The 23,376-nt window shown below is 33.3% G+C and overlaps 2 protein-coding genes and 1 long non-coding RNA gene across 5 annotated transcripts; 1 reads left to right on the forward strand and 2 right to left on the reverse strand.

The window, feature by feature from the left end:
- The first annotated feature begins 3,431 nt into the window (after positions 1-3,431).
- On the forward strand, positions 3,432-10,290 carry LOC117206563 (vascular endothelial growth factor A). 2 transcript variants are annotated; one of them, XM_033446033.1, is made up of 6 exons: positions 3,432-3,888; positions 6,578-6,671; positions 8,698-8,909; positions 8,987-9,097; positions 9,315-9,572; positions 9,984-10,123. In XM_033446033.1, exons 1-5 carry the CDS (start codon positions 3,730-3,732, stop codon positions 9,528-9,530), a joined length of 792 nt encoding a protein of 263 aa, XP_033301924.1. In that variant the 5' UTR covers positions 3,432-3,729; the 3' UTR covers positions 9,531-9,572; positions 9,984-10,123. The 2 variants fall into 2 exon arrangements, with proteins under 2 accessions (XP_033301924.1, XP_033301923.1); XM_033446032.1 differs by having other exon boundaries at positions 3,433-3,888; positions 9,315-9,496; positions 9,984-10,290.
- A 3,805-nt stretch (positions 10,291-14,095) lies between these two features.
- On the reverse strand, positions 14,096-15,758 carry LOC117206771. The gene is made up of 4 exons (XR_004487436.1): positions 15,710-15,758; positions 15,246-15,313; positions 14,825-14,892; positions 14,096-14,538 (listed from the first exon to the last, which is right to left on the reverse strand). It is a non-coding gene; the product is annotated as an uncharacterized LOC117206771 (long non-coding RNA).
- A 2,280-nt stretch (positions 15,759-18,038) lies between these two features.
- Positions 18,039-23,123, reverse strand: LOC117206662. Of its 2 annotated transcripts, XM_033446173.1 has the most exons (5): positions 21,297-23,123; positions 20,870-21,076; positions 19,803-20,055; positions 19,280-19,701; positions 18,039-19,100 (listed from the first exon to the last, which is right to left on the reverse strand). In XM_033446173.1, the coding sequence occupies exons 2-5, from the start codon at positions 20,883-20,885 to the stop codon at positions 18,631-18,633; spliced, it is 1,161 nt and encodes a 386-aa protein (XP_033302064.1). In that variant the 5' UTR covers positions 20,886-21,076; positions 21,297-23,123; the 3' UTR covers positions 18,039-18,630. The 2 variants fall into 2 exon arrangements, with proteins under 2 accessions (XP_033302064.1, XP_033302065.1); XM_033446174.1 differs by lacking the exon at positions 20,870-21,076 and having other exon boundaries at positions 21,657-23,123.
- Between the last annotated feature and the right edge of the window lie 253 nt (positions 23,124-23,376).

Raw genomic sequence — 23,376 nt, forward strand, 5'->3', positions numbered from 1 at the left:
CGAATAGTGTCACGCAGTGGAAATGCAACGACGATAAAGCTCGTGTCACCACGTCACCGAAAAGTTGTAAAAATTTTTGCTAATATTATTATCGCGGTATTATCGTGATTCAGTCTTCAAAACTTCGTCGTCAATACACTTCGCGACTTTGCTCGCAATAAATTACGTTGCATGAGCAACTTTTGTCTCGAATCTACCGTTGTTACCGTGTCAATTGCAGTATTAACATTTTAGTAGATTCAGCAAAACGTTAGAAACGAAGTCGAGTCTTTCATCGTTTTCAAGATGAGACTCCTGTGGATTGTACTGACGACAGCATTCGTCTTGTTTTTATCCTTGCACGTCGCAGATACAGTAACACCGAATATATCGAACGTAGAAAAGAAGTTCGTGCCATTCCAGAGCAACAACAAAAGCGTTCAAACTGGATCCTTCATCAACGTCCCGATTAATTGTCCACCGGACAGAGTGAAAATTGGGAATCGTTGTAGGGCTATCTTTTAAGTGAGTAGAAATTCTACCTGACAAGGATGCTTTGAAAAACAAAAATGGGGAAATCATCTGTTTAAGCAATCTTGTATAAAAAATATATATAGAATTGTAGAACTATGGAACTGTAGAATTGTAGAACTATGAAACTGCAGAATTGTAGAACTATGGAACTATAGAATTATAAAATTATGGAATTGTAGAATTGTAGAATTGTAGAATTGTGGAATTGTAGAATTGTTAATTGTAGAATTCATTGTCAGTTATAGAATTATCAAACATAAATTTATGAAATTATGTGACGAAATATTGATAGCTCCGATAGTTTCATAGAAGCGTAGTTTCTGTTCAAAATTCGAATTAATTCTAGATGCCACATTCGTAATAAAAAATCATTTCCATTAATCTATATCGAGATTTCTAGTCATTTCTTCGTAATGAACACTTCGTGACAAAAAATTCCCAAGTCGTTTAAATCCTTACTAAAATCCTACAGGATTCTTCTTTCCTGAACGCAACGTCGGTAAGGAAGTGCATGCAACACAAGTGGATTATCTAACGAGCAAAGCGGCAATTCGAACGAAAAAGTCAAAAAATTTCTAAATTAAAATAGAAATATAAGAAGAACCAAGTAAAAAACATTGATACGATGCAGATATAGACTCGGCCTCGAAAGATTGGAATTATCAATTTCTGCGAGATTAAGAGGAAGGAAACCGCTTTATCGCTTGTTCGTAATTCGATAAAAATTTCCATGAATAAATCGAAAGGTTAAAAACTATGCAGAACGACATTTTTATATTATTTTATATCAAGCGTATATCTCAATTATATTAAATCAATCATTTATAAATATATAAATTTATAATATATAAATCATTCGCGTCAGTAGGACATTGGAATCTGACTTAACATATAGAGATAAATAATCTGCACAAGGTAAAATACTTTTCACGTGAATTCCAATTTCCTGTATGCTACAATTTGTGAAATATGTATTTACATACAAATTACGAACTAGAATACGTTTTGTAATTTACTTATAAAATTTCATCTAATTGTTATAGATATATACTTAAACATCAATAGAGAACAACCTATTAGAAATAATTTTAGGCTCGAAATGCCAGAATTCATTCCTTTGTTAAATTACCAAACGCGAATAAACTCATTAATATACATATGAGTAACACAACTACGACGTCTAAAAAATTTGCCTACTACGTACCTACTAATTATTAATTTATGGTATCGTTAAACTATCATGCGTAATTATCAAGTGGAAACCGCAATGTGCGTAATCAGGATATGAATTGTAACCGCAAATTAGTATGAATAAAACGAACAAGAGAAGGGGAATTACACAGAAAGCAATATATTACACATATTTTCATTGCCTCGTATTTCAGTATCCGATTTCTGTCTCGACAATAGCTTGGTGAATAAACTAGGATCTAAAGGACCTAACGAGTTCTTAAAAACAGTCCTATCGAAATTGTTTGTATTTTCTGCATACGTGATGGCTCCGTTACGTTTCATTATCTTTGTTCTTCTTCTGTGTGCTTTCGTCGTTGCAAGCGAATCCAGGCCTCTTACTTTCCCAGAAAGAAGACGATGTCCACCAGGATACAGATACATTCGTAACGTGGGATGCAGAAAAATGTTAGACATTTTTAGAAGGTAAGTTATTAAAGATCAATCTCGAAAATTATAAAATTTCTTTCGATACCTGGTGCAATTGTATATTATTTTTTCCATTTGTTCCAGTCGAGTCTAAATAAGAAGTTCTTCCACAGTTCTTAAACCACTAATTGGACTCGTTCGAACCATCAAGGATTAATGGCATATCTATATTCTTTATCAAATATTGCAAAATGTATAGCCAGTTACTCTTTTGCGACTGTACACGTTTATGATTCACAAATATAAAGTAAATAACAATTTACTGACGCATAGTTTATGTCATGGTTTTTTTTTTCCAATCATTATTTGTCAACGTAAGATAGATAACTCGATCGAATTGAATTTATGTACTTTTAAACAGACCGCGATCTTGATATGCACGCGATAATCGATCTATCGCAAAATTTGTTGCTGGGCAAATGGCTGCTCCCTTTGGCTTGCATTCTCAATAATAAAATCGGTCTTTAGTTTTTTCTTAACAGTAACATTAACTCTAAACGAGATAAAACCCGCATAAAATTCTACATAACGTGTTTAGGATAACAGAATTACAATTTATTTATAGTTCTATCGTTAAAATATAGCGTGACTAGCACATAACCTATTCTCTATCTTCGATTATCAAAAATTAATGTAAAAAAACATTGGAAATTTCGAATCTCGACAAAACAAATACGATATATCGCGTTTTCAAATTAAGCTGCAATTATTAATAAACAAAAAACAATTGCTAGCATATAACTATACTGTGATTACACTTACACATTCAACGTCAGCACATTGTACTTCTACTTAAATAAATTAGCACCTTGAATAATCGCGTTATCAAGGGCAATCTCGGAATAGTTTCATCTCGCATGCAAATTCATCACCTACGTCGCATATTAGCCCCGTAATCGTGAAAATTTGACTGAGTAACACATAGACTTAACAATGTCTACGTTGAGCATATCAGAACAGTTAGCAACGTTGCACAAGTTTGTTATTAACTACGCTATGAATCGATGATCGTAACAATATTATGACTTAATGACTCAATAAGACAAAAGATTAAGCAGATATTTAAAAAAAAGATTTAGCTGCCCGACCAGATAACTCCGTGTTCATAAACAGTATCATCCTGATAACGATCGGTAATTACCGCAAACAAAAATGATACTATTGCTACGGTGTTATAGCGAAATCGTGTGATCCGTGCTCCGTATGTGTGAGAATACGCGCGTATGCATTAGCGTGTGTGTAGCCAGAAATAAGCGCCGAGCGTACTCGCTTCGGCAGTCGATCGCGGCGCGAGCATACGAACCTGTTCAGGTGTAACTTCCTCGCGTTTTCCTCGTGCATCGCAAACAGCGATTTGAGTGCAATGCAAACAGCGAGACCGAGCGTCACGTAAACACGTGCAACTATTATTTCTCGTAATTAAAATCTGTCGTCGCCGATACATCTGAACGCGTCAAGTTCGCGTCAACAAAGAACGAATTTTATGGTTCAAAGACAATTATCCTCGCATTTTTTTTGTGGTGAACACGCGGAGTAAAACGACTGAAAATAGCAAAAATGTCGCAGTTAATCAGATACAGAACGCTCGTTCTTATGATTTTTTGTGGATTGGTGATGCCCCATAAGGCTGACATATTATTTCCTGACCAGATAAGTCCAAGACCGTCAAAGCCTCCGGTCGAACCAAGAACAGCAGAAAACACCGCATTGTTATTGGTAAAATCAATCACATATTTTATCGAAGAGATTCGAAAGCGTTACATGTATTTCGTATTTCACGAGTGGAACGCAGAGACTGTTCACGAGCCGCGTTGCAACACTCCCACGTTTTCACTTCGATAAATAGCGCAATTATGTTATCCCGCGGAGCATTGTGAAGAACGTACGTAGCGAACGTTTAAAAATTAATTTGATCGTTTCGTGTGCAAAAGGCACTGGGTCGTAAACTGGCACAGGTCGTATTTTTTATCGTCGTATTTTTACGCGAATATATATATTGGTCGTTCGAACCGTTAACATTTAGCAACGCCATTAATCTTTATGAATAATGATCTTATATTTATGAGTATATATACTTCTGAAATTGATCGATCAACGGAATGTTTTTACTACGAATTTAACATGAAAATCGTAATACACGATGATTATCGAAAAAATATATGCAACATGTGCTATCAATTGTAGTGAATTGTGCGGAAGTCAGTCATCCGTTTCGGTTTTGCTACCGTATCGTTTCCTATTTTTCCATTATCTTCACCGTACACTCGTTAACTTAAGTAACAGTATGAAAAACGGTTGACAGTTCCTTCTGTCGACGATAGGCATTGATATTACGACATCCTTGCGAACGAGAGCACGATTGCTTTTCCCGCAAAGATCTGAATGACGTCGAAGGCCGTATAACACTAATGTCAAGGATGTACGTGGTATAGAAGCAGGTATGAAGGTAGAAGATCGAGATTGAAAAGTAAAAAACCTCGCGGTGCACGCTTAGGATTCCTGTCACGTTGTCGGTGAATCGATATATAGATAATTGATTACACGTCATTTGACGTTCGAGCGAATACCTAGCCGATTACTTTGCGAAACACGGTTAATTTTATCAGGGAGAGTTGATAAAATTCGTCCTTTGAAGAACGAAACAAAATTAAAAAGTAAAACAAACAAACACAAAATTAAAAAGTTTCCAAACGATCCGTATTTATGTACAGTTTTACTGACTAATGTGACCCTCATTCCTCTGAAACCAAAGAGAAATTTAGGTTACGATTTGAAAAACATATACACAGCGATGCTATGGTTGCAAGGTGAAATCTATTCCCCCAAAAGGTCGTCATAAATATCATTTCGCGAAGATAATATTTGTTTGGTCACGGCGCCATCACCGTATGTGTACAACGCATATTTCACTGCTACAATAGGGTTATACGACCGAGTTTAACGCCAGGTGTAACAGTCGATCTTTAAAAGTCGCGGTAAAATTCCTGTAAAGCGCCAAGAGACAGAGCTTCTTGGAAAGTACAATGTCTTGGATTTCTCAGCTATGCAAATCGCGAAATACGTAATCTGTTTATTAAAATGCTGGTCGTACCGTTACCGATTCCCTCCGCACCTGTGGAAATATTCAAGTTAACGTGTCAGATCGGTGACAATTCATCGATATACGTGAAATAACTATAGTACGAAATACATATACGCGGTAAATTGTTGACTGGTCATGTCACCTCTGAAAAATTCGAAAAGAAACGAATGAACCGCATCTATCGAGGCAGAACGTTAACGCCAAAGATGCTTCTGAGAAATCGGTTCAACGTTTTGCGGAGTTTTTAGTGTGCACACGATAGTAGCTTGTTCAAAACCAGTTTTAGGTGGAAAGGCGAACGTGTGGTTGAAAAACGACTCGACATGCCAAAGTTGGGAGTCTCATACCAGTGACCAAGACGTAAAAAATGCTTTTTAACAACATTCTAAATATAGCCGCGGCGAAGGACTAATCTTTTTTATAGTTTCCCGGATGATTGACCTAAAATCATTTTGTACCTCTCATGATTACCTTCGTCGCACGAGTATACACAATCGACTTCGATGATTCATCGATTAGCCATTAGCAGGAATATCCCGATTATTACATCGAGATTCCACCGTTCGTACATTTTCTTCGAGACTAGGGTATTTCCAAACAAATATCGTGTCCCTTTAGATTATTTTAATAGCACGAACGGTAGCATAGCAACTCCTATTTTTCGATATCATATGACCCATATTAGAGATCTTAACGCATTGTTCAGAACATGATACGTCAGTACATGATACGCGCATAACTGTTATCTAACCAATGTTCCTTTCAATTCTTCATTGCTTAATATGCATGACAAAACATTGGAATTCCTGATTAGAATCAGGTGGCTGATTAACATGCCTTTTCTTCTTAAAATTGGTTGCGTGTAACGAACGTGTATCTAATAGAATGGAAGAATGACTAAGTTTTTCCAGGAAAACAGCTACCTGGTTTTTGGTTCATCTTGCACAATTCAACTAATAGTATTAATGATATTTTGCAAATCTCAGGTTACGAATTATTAGTACTAATCAATTTTCTTACTTTATAATAACAAATATGGCAATGTAACAAACGAAATTTTATAAATAAAATTGTGAAAGAAACATTTACGATTTACAACTTGTTAGTTCATTAATATTATTAATTAATACATTATTGCGCAACAGCTCTTTCTTAATCAGGGCTTTATTGGCAATAGCATTGTATCATTTTACCATTATCAGTTGTGGTATTGACTAATCGAGATAACGAAAAAAAGATAATCCCGAAACAAATAGAGAACGTAAAAATTTCTCCACAAATTATGTTTTTTCTTTCGTAAAGAAAATGTTCTATTCCTTTCAGCGGTCGCGGTCATCGGAAGCAGTCAGGAAAATCAATTCGCCAGAAGAGTTCCTTCGAATGATCGGTGTATCGCCGTCACAAGTCTTCCTTACTAGTAAGTGTTTACGTTCTTAAATAGATTAATATCGTTCATTATGAATGTTACTTTACAGGAAAATTTTTACTCGGTAATATTGAAAGGAAAAAATATCCGTAACGTAGACACGATACTACTATAACGATGCAATATAGTAGGAAATTACAGCAGGTAAATTGGCTATAACTGCAACAAATATTGTCTGTTTAGATAAACGCGTTCACCTGAGTGTTATCTTCTAGTGATTACATTGTATAAACAACCTCGACTATCAGTGAACATGAGAGCATTCAGTTGACCGCAGTACAAAAAACGTACTTAACATAAAAGTCTTATAAGCGTATACTCTGCAAGTAAAATTACGTATACTTGCAGATATTCGACTTGAAATTTCGTTCTTCTATCTAAATTCGTGCAATACCGAATCGTCTTACGTGTTCACTATTCTCATATAAATATTATTAGATAAATCTTAAAACAAACTTCTTCTTATTCCTGTGGTTACGATCGTCTACACTAATGACGGTCTGTTAAAGACAAAGAGAGTGGCAATAATGGCATACAAGGATCTTTCGTTGCCATTTCCATTTCCAAGTTTTCCAGGAAGCCTTCATGGTCCTCAAAGAAATCAAAATCCTTCAAAAAGCAATCGAAATCGTTCATGTTGGGTACCTATCTACTAGTAATTTCATTGATTTCTTGTAAACTGGGTGGTAGTTTTCACTTTAGACTGTTCGAATCGTATCCGTAACATTTTTAGTTTTATACGGTTGTTCCAAGGTTGAGTTATCGAGCAGAATGATATACGCAATCTGCAATTTACATGGTCGCCTTTTAAATGCGAAAATTAGACGTGACCAAGATCTACGCGTAAGATTAAACCGCTTAAATGTAACGAAATAAAAACTTGAGTCGTGCAAAAAGGTATGATTATATGAAGATGGTCTTAAAATGAAACGATAATCTTCATTACTGTTTGTCCATTATTTTATGTGAACACGATCATAAAAATCGAACAATAATTCTCGTTATTGCACAAGAAAAAATAAACGAAGAGTATTAATCCTTATCTTATTTCGAAAAAATTTCGCGACAATTCTATTTCGTCGTTTGCTTGTACGTACTTAACTTCAACGACATCGTGTCCATCTTCTCGACTACACTCTCTCTTGATGGTTGGTGCAATTTCCTCTTCCAATTTTATCCTATTAATGCTTTACTCGATCTCTTCTATGTCGACGACGACATCTCGAGCTTGAAAAGATTACAAAGATCACCCTCGCTTAAGTCGTAAGATGTGTCGTCCATTACGCTAATTTCCTTCGCATGGATTTCATTCTGATTACAGTCTCTTATGACGTTACACGTTGATGACATTTCCGTCTCTTGAAAGAACTTAGGCTTATAGGTTGCCTCATTATGACTACTGGTGAAATTACCATCATCTTTTGCCCATTTTTGGTACTTCCCATGGTGATACGAGCAAAATATGTTTCCACGTAAAGATCTTAATTTTAAACTGCTTTAATGTTGTAAAATCCTTTTCCAACATTAACATTCTTCCTCCTCCTTCTTTTTGTAACTGCAGTTGACATATCAGCGATCGATATCGTATTCGAAAAAATACATATTTCTAGAATTCGTATTATAAGCTTCCATAAAGGCAGACACGTTTATCCTGCCTTGCGAATCAACCTGCCGAACCAATCGGAGACCACATCCTTCAACAGGTGACTTTCTAAATCGCAAGAAAGATCATCGACCAAAACGAGATAACTATTGAAATAGATAGTTCGAATGAAAAATAGTTAAAGCGAGTGAAATAGTTTGCGCGTGTTCCTCCATTTTTAAATTGTGTAATAAGGCGTGACGAGTTCTACGCTAGAAAATGTCCAAGTAGCTACTTTTTACGTCAAACCACAGAAACCACACTGAACTGGATATAACAGGAATTTAGAGGAAACGAAGGAAAATCCTCTGATTAACTCAGGATCAGAATCGCGATCCGACCTTTTGCTTAACAGTCTAATACCTTCTATTCTAGGCAGAATGGCTGAACCTGAAGAACGCTCGAATAGCGAAATGGCAAAGCAAGCTAACTGTGAGCCTTCACCAACCGTAGTTCCTACATATCAATGTAACGATCCATCTATCATCTATTTTCCCCGGTGTACACGAGTGAAAAGATGCACAGGTTGTTGCGGAAACGAGTTACTCTCTTGTCAGCCAAAGGAAATAGAAACCCGAAATTTTGAAGTAAGACAGCTCGATAAATATATAATTACAGATAAACAATAATGTTCGAAATAATTACATATTACGAATGTTTGAAGATCATGCTGGCAAAATTGACAGCGCAAGGTAGATTCGAGTACCAAGGCAAACAAGTCGTACCAATAGATGAGCACATTAGATGCGGATGTGACTGCGTAATAAAACCATCGGTAATTTGAGAATAGCCAATAATTGAGATCTTCCTCCTTAAATTAGTACAATCCGCTCAACACCTCAACAATCCGTGATAACTTTAACGTTATAATTTTCATTACACTTTCATCATACACGCCGAATGCATTTATACGTTAGAGAGCTAAAGAATATTAAATTCAAAATTTAAGAAAGATAGAATCTAGATTATTTTATTTGATAAACTTTTTTCAGGATTGTACGCCCAAACAGGTTTATAAGGAGAACTTATGTAGATGCGTGTGCGCCAACACGGACGATCGAGCGAAATGTATTGAACACCCAGATAAAATCTGGGATTCGATATATTGTAGATGTTCTTGTAGAAACGCACATGAATGTTCGACCGGCTTCTTTTACAACCAGAATACGTGCAGGTGTGAACGTTCTCCAGTAGAACAACGGAAATAAGAGCACACTATCCTCACTGTTCTCTACTGTTCTATATATCTTGTAAGCTGCGCGCGTTTTTTGGAATTTCTTTCTTTTTTTTTTTTTAATAACTTTATTTTTCTGCTTCATTCGCAAGAACTAATGCTTACCCTCATAACTTATCTTCTTTAATACTTTTATGCGACCACTACACATTTGACTGCTACTTTATGTTAAATCAATCATTGCATTGGCGAGAATCTACTGTATCCCTGTTTCCACCCTGCGCTTGCTTTTATACGTTACAAGAGAGGTAATTAAACTATTACTTCAGCTGAATCAATTGAAATAAAATATTATTTTCTTCTAATGAATGAATTCGTCAATGCACATTGTGTGTTTATTAACAGCATGCAAATAATTTTTTTTATAAAGAAGCAAGTTGAAGGCTCAAACATAATGTCAAACTTTTAATACTCAAAAATATTTCAGATGTGAGCAATTACCGATATCTAGATCCTGGTTTACATCTACGAAAGGGACTGATTATAGATTTGGGCAAACACAAAAACCAGATGAACCACCAGTAATAATTCCTCTAGATGCAAATGATCCTAGGAGGAAACCTAAACCAGATCCAGAATAGAAGTCTTCCATTTATAAACTAAATGTGAATCATAAGACTTTTATAAGACAGCTATTTTAATAGCACTTATTTAAGTTAATTTTTCACCTTTGTGCCATTTTGCTACACACACACACACATACACGCACACACAATATATAATTACAGTATTTACATAATATGTTATATTAATCCATTCTTATATAAATGAATGTACTCTTAAAATTAAAATGCACTGTGATATAAACAAATATAATTATTTAATGCATAAGTGCACTAGCTACACTGTTTAGCATCAATTAGCAAAAGGTATTTTATTTATACATCTTTTATATATTGTCATTTTAAAAAGTTATACAATTATTGCGACCTATCCTATTTTGATCTTATTCGAATACTGCCACTTTCGATCATTTTGTAGATATATAAAATCGCTGTTTTATTAACTTTTAAAGGAGGTCTGCATCTTTCAAATTGAATTGTTCATCAACGTCGTAATGTTCGCCGGGCGGGATGAGAATCGAAAATCGTTGCAAAATTTATTTATATATAGGACTTATGTACAGTTTTGTATATTGTAAGCTAAACTTCAAGAAATATAAATTGAATTTTTCAGCTATAAATGTTTCGCATAGTGCAATCACAATCGCGGTCAATCAATCAAGATTGTATTATTGTCATGTAATTACTGTATTATTGTCACTTTATTATCATGTAATTAATAAGTCTATATATGAAATAATACTGATTGCCTACGTCTCAACGCGTGTAGGTTTACTGCAAATGGAAGCCCTTCCCATCCACGATCCTTTTATGCAAAAATATATTAATTCTGCATTTAAAAAGTAGAACACCTCTTTTTATTGGTTCTAAAGCAATTCCTGAAACAATCTTCAAAATAATTTAAACGAAGACGAAGATTATTTGCAAACCCTACCTATAGAAATCTGAAGGCTTTTCTATAAGTCCTGTCTACATAAAAATTTAAGGATCTATTGTGGGAACCATATACAAAAGTCTAAACGTTACAAAGAGGAAGAATGGAAAACTACATAGGACATTATATGGGATACGAGTCTTCTTTTGCCAATCTTACAATGAATCCTGAAACAAACTCAAACAGAAAAAATTTGGTAAAATTCTATGAGGCTATCTATGTGTATGTAATTAATTACCAAATGAAGAGAAAAATTATTTGAATTATTAAAAGATACTCATAGTAAAACAATATTCATTACTGGCGAACGAACATATTTTAGCAGTATTTTCATTAACAAACACTATGATAATTCGGGGTGTGTTGAAGAAGAGAACGAATCAGTGACCAACATGGCCATCAGAATACGATCAACAGACACTCGATACAATCCCAAGCAACAGGCTATGAGTGGATTACCTTTTCTTTCTCGCGACTCTAATTCAGTAAAGCTAAATGTAAAATCGAAAATTCTCAATATAAATTACGAAGAGTGCTTCATATAATATTTGCAAGTATTAATTAATATAATTAACTACTAAAAGTAAAAAAAAGAAATTAAAAAACTCTCAAAAGCAAAAGTAGGATGTCTTAGTCATACATATTGATGTATGCACTCGTATTTAAATATTCATAACGTTAATAACGAGTGTAATGCTGCATCAGATGATTCAGGAGAAACTGTTCTTCCACAGTCTACTGAAAGAAAATTGGGCTTGATATAGGCGCAACACTACTTCAAAAACCGCGATCATTCGTCAACGCAACTCTAACTAAAGAACTAATTAAAACAATCGCGATGAAAGACCGCAACACTAATTCTTAAAACAAATTTAATAAAAATTATTACATATTATTATATATGAAAAGAAAGCTACTTCAAATACATATTACGATAGAAATTGTAATACTATAAAAGTAATGAAATTTGAACATTTCTAAATGTAATTTTAAACAAGGGGGAACAAAATTAACTCTAATACGTATATTATTCTTTAGAAAATTCTATGAATTCATAATCAAAATTGCAAAAGACAATCGCGATGTCATAATTCGCAACACTAAAGCAAACACGAATATCATTTTTTCGCAACTCTAATTCAAACCGTAATGAATCTCTCGCAACGCTAATAAAAAACCGCAAAACTTTTATGATTTATCTCTCTTAACACTTATAAAAAAACGCGACTTGCCCAATATGGTGATGGGCCGACATATACATCGGCTTAAAAAATGGAAAAGAAATACTACGAAAATACTACAAACGAGCATAGTGACAAAGTAGTAACGAGAATGATTTTCCATGTCCTGGATGATCCAGAGGATGGAAAAACATTAGTAGTTGCCCTCTTCCATGGCAAATTTGCCGGGCCTCTTCGGCTCGTAGCCTCTTCTTTCTTCGGGTGTTTATACTTATAAAAGTGAAATAAAAAAATATATCGCGGAAGCTGGACGACTAAGGATCGTAATGATCGTTGATCGCTCGCATGTGCGTGCTCGAGCAATAGATAAACGTTCGTTTCGAAACCTACTCCCTACTCGCGTCCACGTCCGCGAAATTCGAAAAATCGATAGACAAAGCCAGAGACAAATGGAATGCGCCATTCGTGGTACCAGCTTCACTATCGTTTTTTCAAATCAAATTTCCTGAAACAGGTTGGACACGCGAAAACGCGCCTACCCGATCACAGACTGTGCCAACCTGCCCGGCCCTACCTACTTATAATTAATACACACACATACCAGACAGTATGCTACCTATCCTACCTAGCCCTATATTTAAAAAATTGCAAAACAAGCACACCAACACATTCGCTCCACGGTTCTCACACATAACTCGAGCGCAAAAGCCTACACTAGAGAGACGTCCCGGGACGCCTCCGACACTCGAGTTCCACACAACTTTCACACTCTAATTTACATACCATTTTCCTGAAATCGACTGACGATGGCTAGCGACCATTGCGTAAAATATGGTAAAGATACGTGTAGGATATTATATATCGAATATTGTTAATGTTAATTAGTATTCATGATTATGTTATATAAGCATTCTTAATCTTTGACATGTTATGTCATTTGGAGAAATTGAGAGATATGGTTGAAATAAGTGGTAATTTGATACCGTTGTAATTGAATATTACTGTTTATTATATGTTATATTTAATAGCATATCTAAATATTTTCATTGTATATTGTAAAATTAAAGTTACAATGGTTGGAATCATAAGACGACGCAATTCCACAGCCTAACCACACACACAATGTAGAAAATACGTCGGGCACGATACGCTAACGCAATGTCAGTTGCTGAGAAATTGTTCAGCTTATAAAGTATCCTCATCATGCCCATTGCCTTTCTCCCACCCAAGTAGCACCTGGGCACGTGAGTGAGGTTTTGGCAATGAACATGGAATGGGTTAAACCTGAAAATCCTGAGCTAAAATTATGATCAGAGTATCTATTTGGTATAGTTTGTATCTAACGGGCTAATATTCTTTGATTTTTCATTTCCATTTTATTTCCAATTTTAATAACTCTATACTTTACTTTGTTAATTTAACAAATTACTAAAATGCTAAACTTGAATGAAAAAAATTAATAAAGAACGTATCTATTAAAAAACAAGTTAGGATTGGATGCAAATATATACTATTAAATTCAATGAATAATAGTGAACTCTAAGTGAAATGTCCGTGAAGTTTCAGTCGCGAAGTGTTTTCTTGCACATGAAAACTGATGCATTCTTAGACAGACTGAACTTTTATATCTTCATATTTCAATTTCAAATTCTATTGAAATTATACTGAATATGGAACTCGAATAATAAAGTTGTTCAATACTATTATAAAATGGAAGATAAGTATTGTCACTAACATTATTATAATAATTATTATAATGATTTCTATCATTATCGTAATTTTCACAGTGACGAAATCGGAGCGTATCCGATTTCTTTGCTTTGAAATACTCAGAGTCATTTTAATATCCGTTGTCTATTTATTTATTCATACAAATACATGCTCATATAAATATTTAATCTTTTCAATCACATATACATATATCAATTGTGAACATTACGTTATCCATACTAGTTCTTTGTTATTCACAATGTATTGTTATCAAAATTCAAAAACGCGACGTGCAAGAAAACCTATCCTGAACTAATAAATAGATATAGACAAGAAAATGTTACTACTCACGGATATAATAAATATCCGCGGTCACTATGCTCGCAAAAAATTCTACGTAATACAACTAGTCACCCGTGTCGATTCGGACCATTCATTCTACGACTGATTGATTGAGTGACTGGAGGAACAAAAGTGCATGCGACTCACCATCAAACGGGGAGAACGTTGCACTGGGTCAGCGGAAGTCAAGTCTATCATCAAGCAATCTAGTCTAGCGTCAAACACATGGCAAAAATGGAGGCTGTGAACAATCTGTTACAAAGCATAAAATATTATAATTTGCTCTTAAAGGCACAGAGCTAATTGTTTGAGAAATTTGAGCTAATAAAAGATTGCTATTCATTAAACTTGAAATATTAATATAAAAATTGGATCTCTAATAATTTTTTAATCATATCAGACATATATTTTCATCTTATAATTATTATTTATTATTATAATTATTATTGAAACTTTAGGTTATTCTACATTTTACTTTATTGGAAAGAAAATTATAGAAAATAAAATTAATTCAAGCACAGTGTGTAAAATTACTTACATTCTTAGCTTTTGTAGCACAGTGAGATCCTCCTTAAAGAATAGAAGGAAATGAGAGTTGTAAAAAATCTGTAAAACATAACATGAAACATTACAATTTGTTCTTAAAAACAGAGTGCTGATTATTTAAACAATTTGGAAAGAATGAAAGATGAAAGTTTACTTATAATAAAGTTTGAAATTCTAATAAACTTTAACAAATATAAAAATTGAAACTAATGTAAAATTTTAGAACTTAAAAATTAAAAATCTAATGATTTCTGAAGCATGTCAGACATTTGTATCTTATAATTCAATATTAGGACTTTGAGATCTTTTTTATTTCAATAGAAGAATAAGAATCCTAATCTCCCAAATTTTCTTAATTAGTAGTATTTGAAGCAAAATATACAAACTAGAGTAAAGTAAAGATATATACTTACATTCTTGGCTACTGAGTCATCGTCAGACCTTCCTCAAGGAACAGGAAGAAGTTGAGGCTTTGAGATATCTGTAACAGTACATAAAATATTAAGATTTGTTTTTGAGGGCATATTTTGTTGATTATTTAAAATATCTGAGATAATAAAAGATGAAAGTTCTTAAATTTGAGACTTTAGCAATAATGAAACTGATAATTCAATAAATTCTAGTATAAGTATGGGAATTGGAACTGAAATATAAAAGTATGAAATCTGAAAATTTAGAATTCAATGATTTCTGATGAACGTCAGACATTTCTATTTTATAATTGACTGTTAACGCTTTTAAACTTCTCATTTCAGTAGAAAAGAATTTATAATTTTTCACATTATCAAACATTTTCACTTCTTAACCAACAATAGTTCAAATAAAATACAACAAAATTGAATAAATTGAAATGCAATATACAAATACATATACTAACATTCTTGAGCTTTTGGAGAGGCTTTATCCTCTTGAAAGATGCACTGACTGTAATAACGAAAACATATATTTAAAAAACATATATAAAAAAGAAAAAAATAAAAGACTGCGTTAACGCGAACGTGTTGCAAATTTACTTAATAATATCTTACTGTGTGACTTCACACGCGATTGTTTAATTGAATTTAATCAAAGCTATCACGATTTGAAAATATTGAAATAAATTATTGCACAACAAACACTGACTCTATCAACCGTATTGCGCGCGGTCACAAATATTCTCTGAAAAGAAAATTAATTAGTTGGCGGAGAGATTTTCTATCGAGAGTTTGTTTAAAAAATACTGCTATTTTTCTACAGTTAAGAAATGATTATTAAGAAATTGGAATATATGTTACAGTTATTAGTTGCAAATTACAAAATATTTCTCAACATTGAAGAATGTCTGTGAATACCGTGAACGTGATACAATAATAATTTATAAAAATTATCATGTAATTGTTCGTTAATAGAGCATAAAACTCACTCCACTAATATTCTATGTGGTTTGTTACAAATATTCCAAAATGTTTGCAAGAAATCAAAATTTCAGAACTAAATATGAGTGAAGAACAACACTACGCAAAAACGCGCGCCAAACCTTAGTTTGAAGCGACTGAGCGTCTAATTGCGCGCCACCTCTGAGAAAAAACTAGAAGTTGCAAACATAAATGACACTGACTGTAGCATATTCATCGTAATATAGCAAAATGTGAAAGATTTGAATTGAATGGTCGAATGTTATAATATTTATCGAAATAATTGAAGCTATTGTGAAACTATTAAGATTTCTACGTTGCAAGATCTGTCTACATGAGGCTATTGTTAAACTATCAAGAATTTTACATTTCAGAATACAGAATAAATTGAAACAATAAAATGATTCATTTAATCCGTTTGAAATAAGAAAATGATTACATATATTCCAATTAAAATGATTTATTTAACCTTTCTTATATTCATCTTAGTATTTCAAATAATTAGGACATTATGTATGGTAAATTTATTATATATCGAATATACATATTCAATATATGTATATTGTATGATAAATATGAATTGTATATCAAATATAATTTAAGTATGAAACTTATATGTACCAAATGTTACCTATGCCTCAACGAAAAGACGATATAATCATTTATATATGTCTATCTTTGTTAAAATAAATTAATTGTTATGACATTTTTATGAAGATTTATCGGATTTACCATTAATCATCGTGGCGTCCATACGTTAATTATTCATGTTACTTCGATGTAATTCGGCTCATTTCTGCAATCAACTAATTACCTACACAAAACAGAATCAAAAGTTAAACCTAAAACAAATGTATAGAGTGATGACAAATATATATTCAAATAAAACAATAATCAAATTCCATTACAAAAAGCTTACAATACATGACACCGATAATGTCAGCAATCAAACAGTGATCGAAGAAAAATCAACACAGAAAATTTCAAAAAAGCTACTTAATTCCGTTATCTTGATGTTCAATGAATTGTTAAATAAACGCGTGTATTAATTGAACAATGTTAATAACGAGATATAAGTGATAGTAAAAGAATAATGAAAAAGCAAAAGAACGCCACCAAAAGGTTAGAATACGTTATAGACATAATACAGCGCGATATGTGTTACCGCACTGAAATTTGACAGCTAAATGATCTGCTCTCCAGTTTCGCCACGCAATTCCTAATGTGATGGGGAGGGGGGTCTACATTCGTAAACATTGTATGTATTGTGTTGTTTTGGAACAGGAGTTGGCATGTTTATACGCATTACTTCTCACAGAGTAACAGAAACTTTTATATATACATACATACGTATTATGAGACCATTATTTACACGATTAGGTACGTACATTCTTAATAAACTTTTGAGATTATTTATTATTAGAATTATATAGTATATAAGAATTGTATAGTATGAGTGAATCTAAGGAATCAATAAATGGAAAGAAAATATTATAATAGAACAAAAATATGATGAAATAGTTGAATTTTTATATAAAGATCAAAGTTCTTTAAGAGCCATTGTAATGATCAATCCAAATATAGATAATATTTAAAAGCTAAAACTAAAACTTTCGACGCGATATATGTACTCAATTCACAATTTTGTTTCGTAATCTCACTTGCCAGAAAAGTCCTCGATTTCGAATTAATAATAAAATTAACAATTTAATATACGTATAAATAAAAAAATGGTATTTCAAATTTTGGTTGATAATGTATAATACTAAACACTAGTTAACCCGTGACAATTCGAAAAAAAGACTGACAAAGTTGGTATAATCTTCAAGATTGGATTTTATTCGAGTTAAAAGAAAACAAAAATTGCATACTTAATGCTAAATAAAAAAACATATTTTAACTCAGATTTGATACTGTACGAGACAAAAACAGTTGTCTTCATAAGTCTCTGAGTATTTAAAGAATAAGTTATAATAGGTTAATCACCTGTAACCGTGGCAAATATTGCTGACTTAGATAACATGTTAACTTAAGCAGTATTTTCTAGCGATTGGTTCATTTAAGCTTGATTACTGGTGAACACAAAATCATTCAGTTTATCACAACAGAAAAAACAGACATAATATGTGTACTTAAGTACATTGTAAGCGTAAAATTCGCAACTACGTAATCTTACGTATGGACTTATGTAGAAATAAAGAAAAATTATGAAAAATATTTACTAATTATAAAAGTAAAAAAGAAACAGTTTCTTAATCTTTTTCCAAAGATATCATCTGCCTGAAAAAGATTTTTCTAATACTATTTAAGCAGAAAAAGGGATTATTTTTTGCACATCAAGCGCTATACTTCTGCCCCTCTTCAAATTTCATTCTTTTAAAATTGTGCAACACTCGTTCATGTTTCATATATCAATATCCTGATATATTATCAGATGAATCTGATAATTAAAAGCGAACTTTTTTTTGCCTTTACCATTGCGATCATCCATATTGATGGACGGTTTATTAAAGACAAGTTTATTTTTAACATACTGAGCAGTGGACAATGGCATACAAGGATCATTAATTGCCATTTCCATTTTCACATTTCCTAGAAAGCCTTTATAATCCTCAAAGAAATCCGCATCCTTCAAAAATCCACCGAACTCATTCGTATTGGGCACTAGTCTACTAGTAATTTCATTAATCTCCTGTAGACTGGGTAGTCTGACTTTAGGCTGTACGAATGATACCGTGACATTTTTAGTTTCACACGATTGTTCCAAGGTTTGACATTGAGACGAGATGGTATATGCAATTTGCAATTTACATGGCCGCTTCCAAGTGTGAAGAGTAGCTGTAGAGAGACGTGAGATATACGTTTTCCAGGAACCTATGATTCAATGAAACAAGATTAATCCGATTAATTCTAATGAAATGAAAATTCGGATCATGAAAAAAAAATCTGAATATTATGTGAAGATAATTATAAAAGTCAAACAATGATTCTCATTACTGTTTGTTGATCATTATTGTAAACCATTATTGTAGAACGAGAAAAAAAATTCTTGCCTAGTTTCCAAAATTTTCGGGAGAATTCTACTTCACCGTTTGCCTCCACATACTTAACTTGAACGATATCGTGTTTATCTCTTCGACTACATTTTCTCTTGATGGTTGGTACCACTTCCTCTTTCAATTTTATCCTATTAATGCTATGCTCGATTTCTTCTATGTCGGTCGATAAGATGTCGAGCTTGAAAAGATTGGAGAGATCACCCTCGCTTAGATTGTAAAACGTGTCGTCCACTGCGCCAATTTCCTTCGTATGGATTTCGTTGTAATTAATGTCTGTTATGGCGTCACACGTCGACAATGACCTTTCCATTTTTTGGAGGAACGGCTCGCATATTGTACTATTATCATTGACGAAATTATTATGTCTTGTTTGACATTCTTGCTGTTTTCGATAATGACACGAACAAAGCTTGTTCCTACATAAAAACCTAATGTTAATTAAAGTTTTATTTCTAAAATTAAAATTGTTTCTTCTCATTCCATGAAATCTGTAATTTTCATTTTCACGTATTCTTACCGAGTTAACCTTTCCTTTTCGTAATTGATATCAGTGGTCGATGTAATATGTGAGAATATATGCCTTGAATTCAGTTTACGACTTCGCAAGAAGGTAGACACATGTTTCCTGCCTTTGATCAAACTGCCAAACCAATACAGGACCACATCCTCCGAGAGCTGATTTTCTAAACCAGAAACAAGACCATCGACCAAAGCGAAATAACTATTCGCGAATGAAATAGCTTCCGTATGGTTTTCCATTGATAAACTACCTAAAAAAGGGCAACAAGCCTTAGGGTGGAACGGTCCCAACTATTTTTTTTAGATCAAACCACAAAAAATACATTGAACGTTCGAACATTCGAACAGGAATTCAGGGGAAACAAGAGGAAAATATTCAGGATGACAAACTTTCTGTTTAACGCGTTTTCTTCCGAAGAAAATGGAAAAATGCAGATTACTCTTGAATAGTAAGGAGGCAATTCCAGCTAAATCAGATAGTTCCAAAAACATCTTGATTACATTATCACTTTATTTAATACAATCAAAATAAAATGCTATCTTCCTTTTCCAAATGTACACTGCGTGTTTATTAATGGCACATATATGTTTCATTGTAAAAAAGGAAGCGAAAGGCTAAGATATTGTTTGAAACACGGAATACTTAAAAATGATATCAGCAATTACTATTGCCTGAAACTTAATCTCTATCTACAGAAGGGATTGGTTATAAATTCAGACAAACATAAAAAAAGGTCAGGTAATATTTGACAAGAAAACATAAACCAGATTCTAAATACAAATAAGAATAACGATTTATAGACTGAATCATAATTTTATAAAACAGGTATTTAATTGCACAGACCTAATTTAATCTCTTACCTTTATGTCATTTCGTTATACACATAGATACACAACATATAATTATAGTATTTATATAATAGTACCTATACACTATTATAAGTTACGAATGAATGTACTTTTACATATAATAAAAACATTGTAATATGAGGAAGTATATTTATTTAATGCATAGAACTTACATATGTTATTTTAACATCAATTAATAAATGGTATTTTACTAACTATTGTGTTTGTACATTATCGTATAAATAAGTTATAATTATTAATCTTGTTCCAATCTTGTTTGCTCCAAATCAGATTGTATGTCATCTAGAGTTTGAATCTGTTGCCTTTTTTTATTCTTTTGTATATATAACACTAATGCTTTATTAACTTTCAAAAGAGCCCTGTGTTTCTCACTTACGGTCGAAACTGATTCAGATATTTCCCCTGAAATATTATGTAACAGATTGATGATTTATAGTAGCAAAAGTGTTTACAATTTGAAAGGAACTACACACATAACCTCACTTTTATTTAAAATGTAAGTAATTTGAAAACATGATGCTAAGATTGAAAATTTGCAAAACTTATACACAGAAAATATTTAACGATATATGTAACATGTTTTACCACATAATTAACTTCATTTATAAAAACTTTCACTTACTTATAGAAGATGCAATATCACAAATAGTCGATTCTTTTGTAACTCTTGAACGTTTCAATAACTGTTCCATTGTAATAAAGTTAGGACTCAATCGTTTACACCATTTTTTTAATAAAATTAAACTAAAATAATGGAGCAATACAAAAAGTGAAAAGATCCTTCACAAATGCTTAGCTGCAGCCCCAAATGGCGCGAAAAATATCCAAATCAGTCGATCACATTTGTCACAATTATGTATGGACAAGACAATGTACAGAATATTTAAATATCATGTAAATACCTTTGCACTAAATCCCTTTTCACTCAAAATCACAATAAAAGACAAAATACAATTGTAAGATATTTTGTGATAAAATTTACCATGAAGCGATATATATTACTTGTTCGATTATCTTTATACAATAAATTGCGAATATGAAAGCTTTCTTTAGTGTTTTAGATCTGAAAGATCACGAAGCAATTCGTGTACTTAATGTGACATTTAAGTGATTTCTTAAAAAACTTTCGTTAAATGTTTATTTTAAGTCCATTTATGTTTTTTGTATGTATGCAAAAAATGTTACCAGCAATTGGATATTGTTTACTTTATTTTACTGCCATCTTCTTGCTGACAATGAAACATTATACCTTTCACTCGTGGATAATAGGTGTCGCCACATATACGATATGAGCGTAAATCATTTTTTCAGAAAAATAAATTATTAATAAGTTAAATATTAATAACAACTAATGACATATCACGTACATCTATCTGCAATCATATCAAAATGTATTTAACTGCCGATTTCTCGACTTATTTTGTTTTAATCTTAAATCTTAAGAACACAATTACGAAGAATTATATGTAATTCTCAATAGCAATTTTGAGTTATTATTTTGCATTAAAAGACTATTTATTGTTGCCCGTAATTCGCGAGTTTCCAAAGAATATGAACCGAGTTGACCGACCCGGCTAAGTAAATGATAATATAATTTTGCAATTAGAGGTTCTACAACCATATTGTATGCACAAATCGGAGGTTTGCATTTCATTTATTTTTATTACGTAATTGATTTACCGTTGGCGATCGACGACGGTGAGGATGAAAATTCAATATTCAGCGTTCATTGGATAGCGTTCATTGATTTTATTGAAGCTCCGCGTAATTCAATAATTCCAGCGAATCCAACGTACGATTTCCGTCGCGCGATAGAGACGACTGGTTCGATCGACGAACTCTGCGTGGATTATATTTTATCAAGATCGTGGAGATCACGCGAACAATCTACGAAAAGGAGAGTACCACGGAGAAGGACTCTGCGGGTAATGTTGCTTATCGAGTTGCATGTCCGAGTGCATACTGGACGAAACGAGAGATCTGCGGCGAGTAGACGAGAAGCGTCGTTTTTTTTTGCGCCACCCGTTATAATTACCGGGGCCTTGTCACTTTTGCCGAGGCACGGACCGCAGTGAGGTATCTCGTTGGTGCGTCGCCCGGTACGTCGTTTCGTGCGTCGCGGTCGCGTCGCCTCGACCGATCTGAAACGCGGCGGCTACCTCAAAGCGTTCGCTTCGCTTACTCAACGAACAAGCAAAGGAAGTGCAGAAGAAGTAGACGAAGAAAAACACGTGAGACTAAAGACAGAGAAAACAAAGGCAAGCTACGAACCGGTGTGTTCGAGTGACTCGCGTCACGAAATTGTCTCAGCCGGCGCACGTGAACGGCTGAATTTGCAAAGAGCAAACACGTGCGAATAACCCGTTTTCCATTACATTTCAAGCTGCTTGAAAGAGAGAAACGCTCGTCGGATATTATAGTTTCGCAATGTGAAGGATAATGTCGAGCAACGAAGAAGAACGAGGTGAAGGAAGGTTCGAAGCAAAGCTTTAGATCGATGAAAATTATGTACAAAGGCACGCACGAGCAAGTTTACTCATAGATAAAACTATACAGCTAAATGTTGAAGAGAACCGACGCGCTTCCCTTGCAATTTAATCCTATAGGATGTTGTACGAATTCAATTTTTTGTCTGGCGGTGAATGCGGCTTAATTACATTCGGTAGCGAGAAAGATTTAAAATTCAAAGAGGAACGGTAGTG

This window comes from Bombus bifarius, unplaced genomic scaffold (genome assembly GCF_011952205.1).
Source record: "Bombus bifarius isolate JDL3187 unplaced genomic scaffold, Bbif_JDL3187 scf7180000008008, whole genome shotgun sequence".
NCBI lineage: Eukaryota > Metazoa > Arthropoda > Insecta > Hymenoptera > Apidae > Bombus > Bombus bifarius.

What these genes read in the sequence shown, in the direction of transcription:
- LOC117206563 (XM_033446032.1), top strand. Translation starts at nt 3,730, where the DNA reads ATGTCGCAGTTAATCAGATACAGAACGCTCGTTCTTATGATTTTTTGT. An exon ending in ACTGCGTAATAAAACCATCG is followed by an intron (nt 9,098 to 9,314) that starts GTAATTTGAGAA and finishes AACTTTTTTCAG; the next exon opens with GATTGTACGCCCAAACAGGT. An exon ending in TACAACCAGAATACGTGCAG is followed by an intron (nt 9,497 to 9,983) that starts GTGTGAACGTTC and finishes AAAATATTTCAG; the next exon opens with ATGTGAGCAATTACCGATAT.
- LOC117206662 (XM_033446173.1), bottom strand. An exon ending in GAAAAGGAAAGGTTAACTCG is followed by an intron (nt 19,702 to 19,802) that starts GTAAGAATACGT and finishes GTTTTTATGTAG; the next exon opens with GAACAAGCTTTGTTCGTGTC. An exon ending in CCGAAAATTTTGGAAACTAG is followed by an intron (nt 19,101 to 19,279) that starts GCAAGAATTTTT and finishes ATTGAATCATAG; the next exon opens with GTTCCTGGAAAACGTATATC.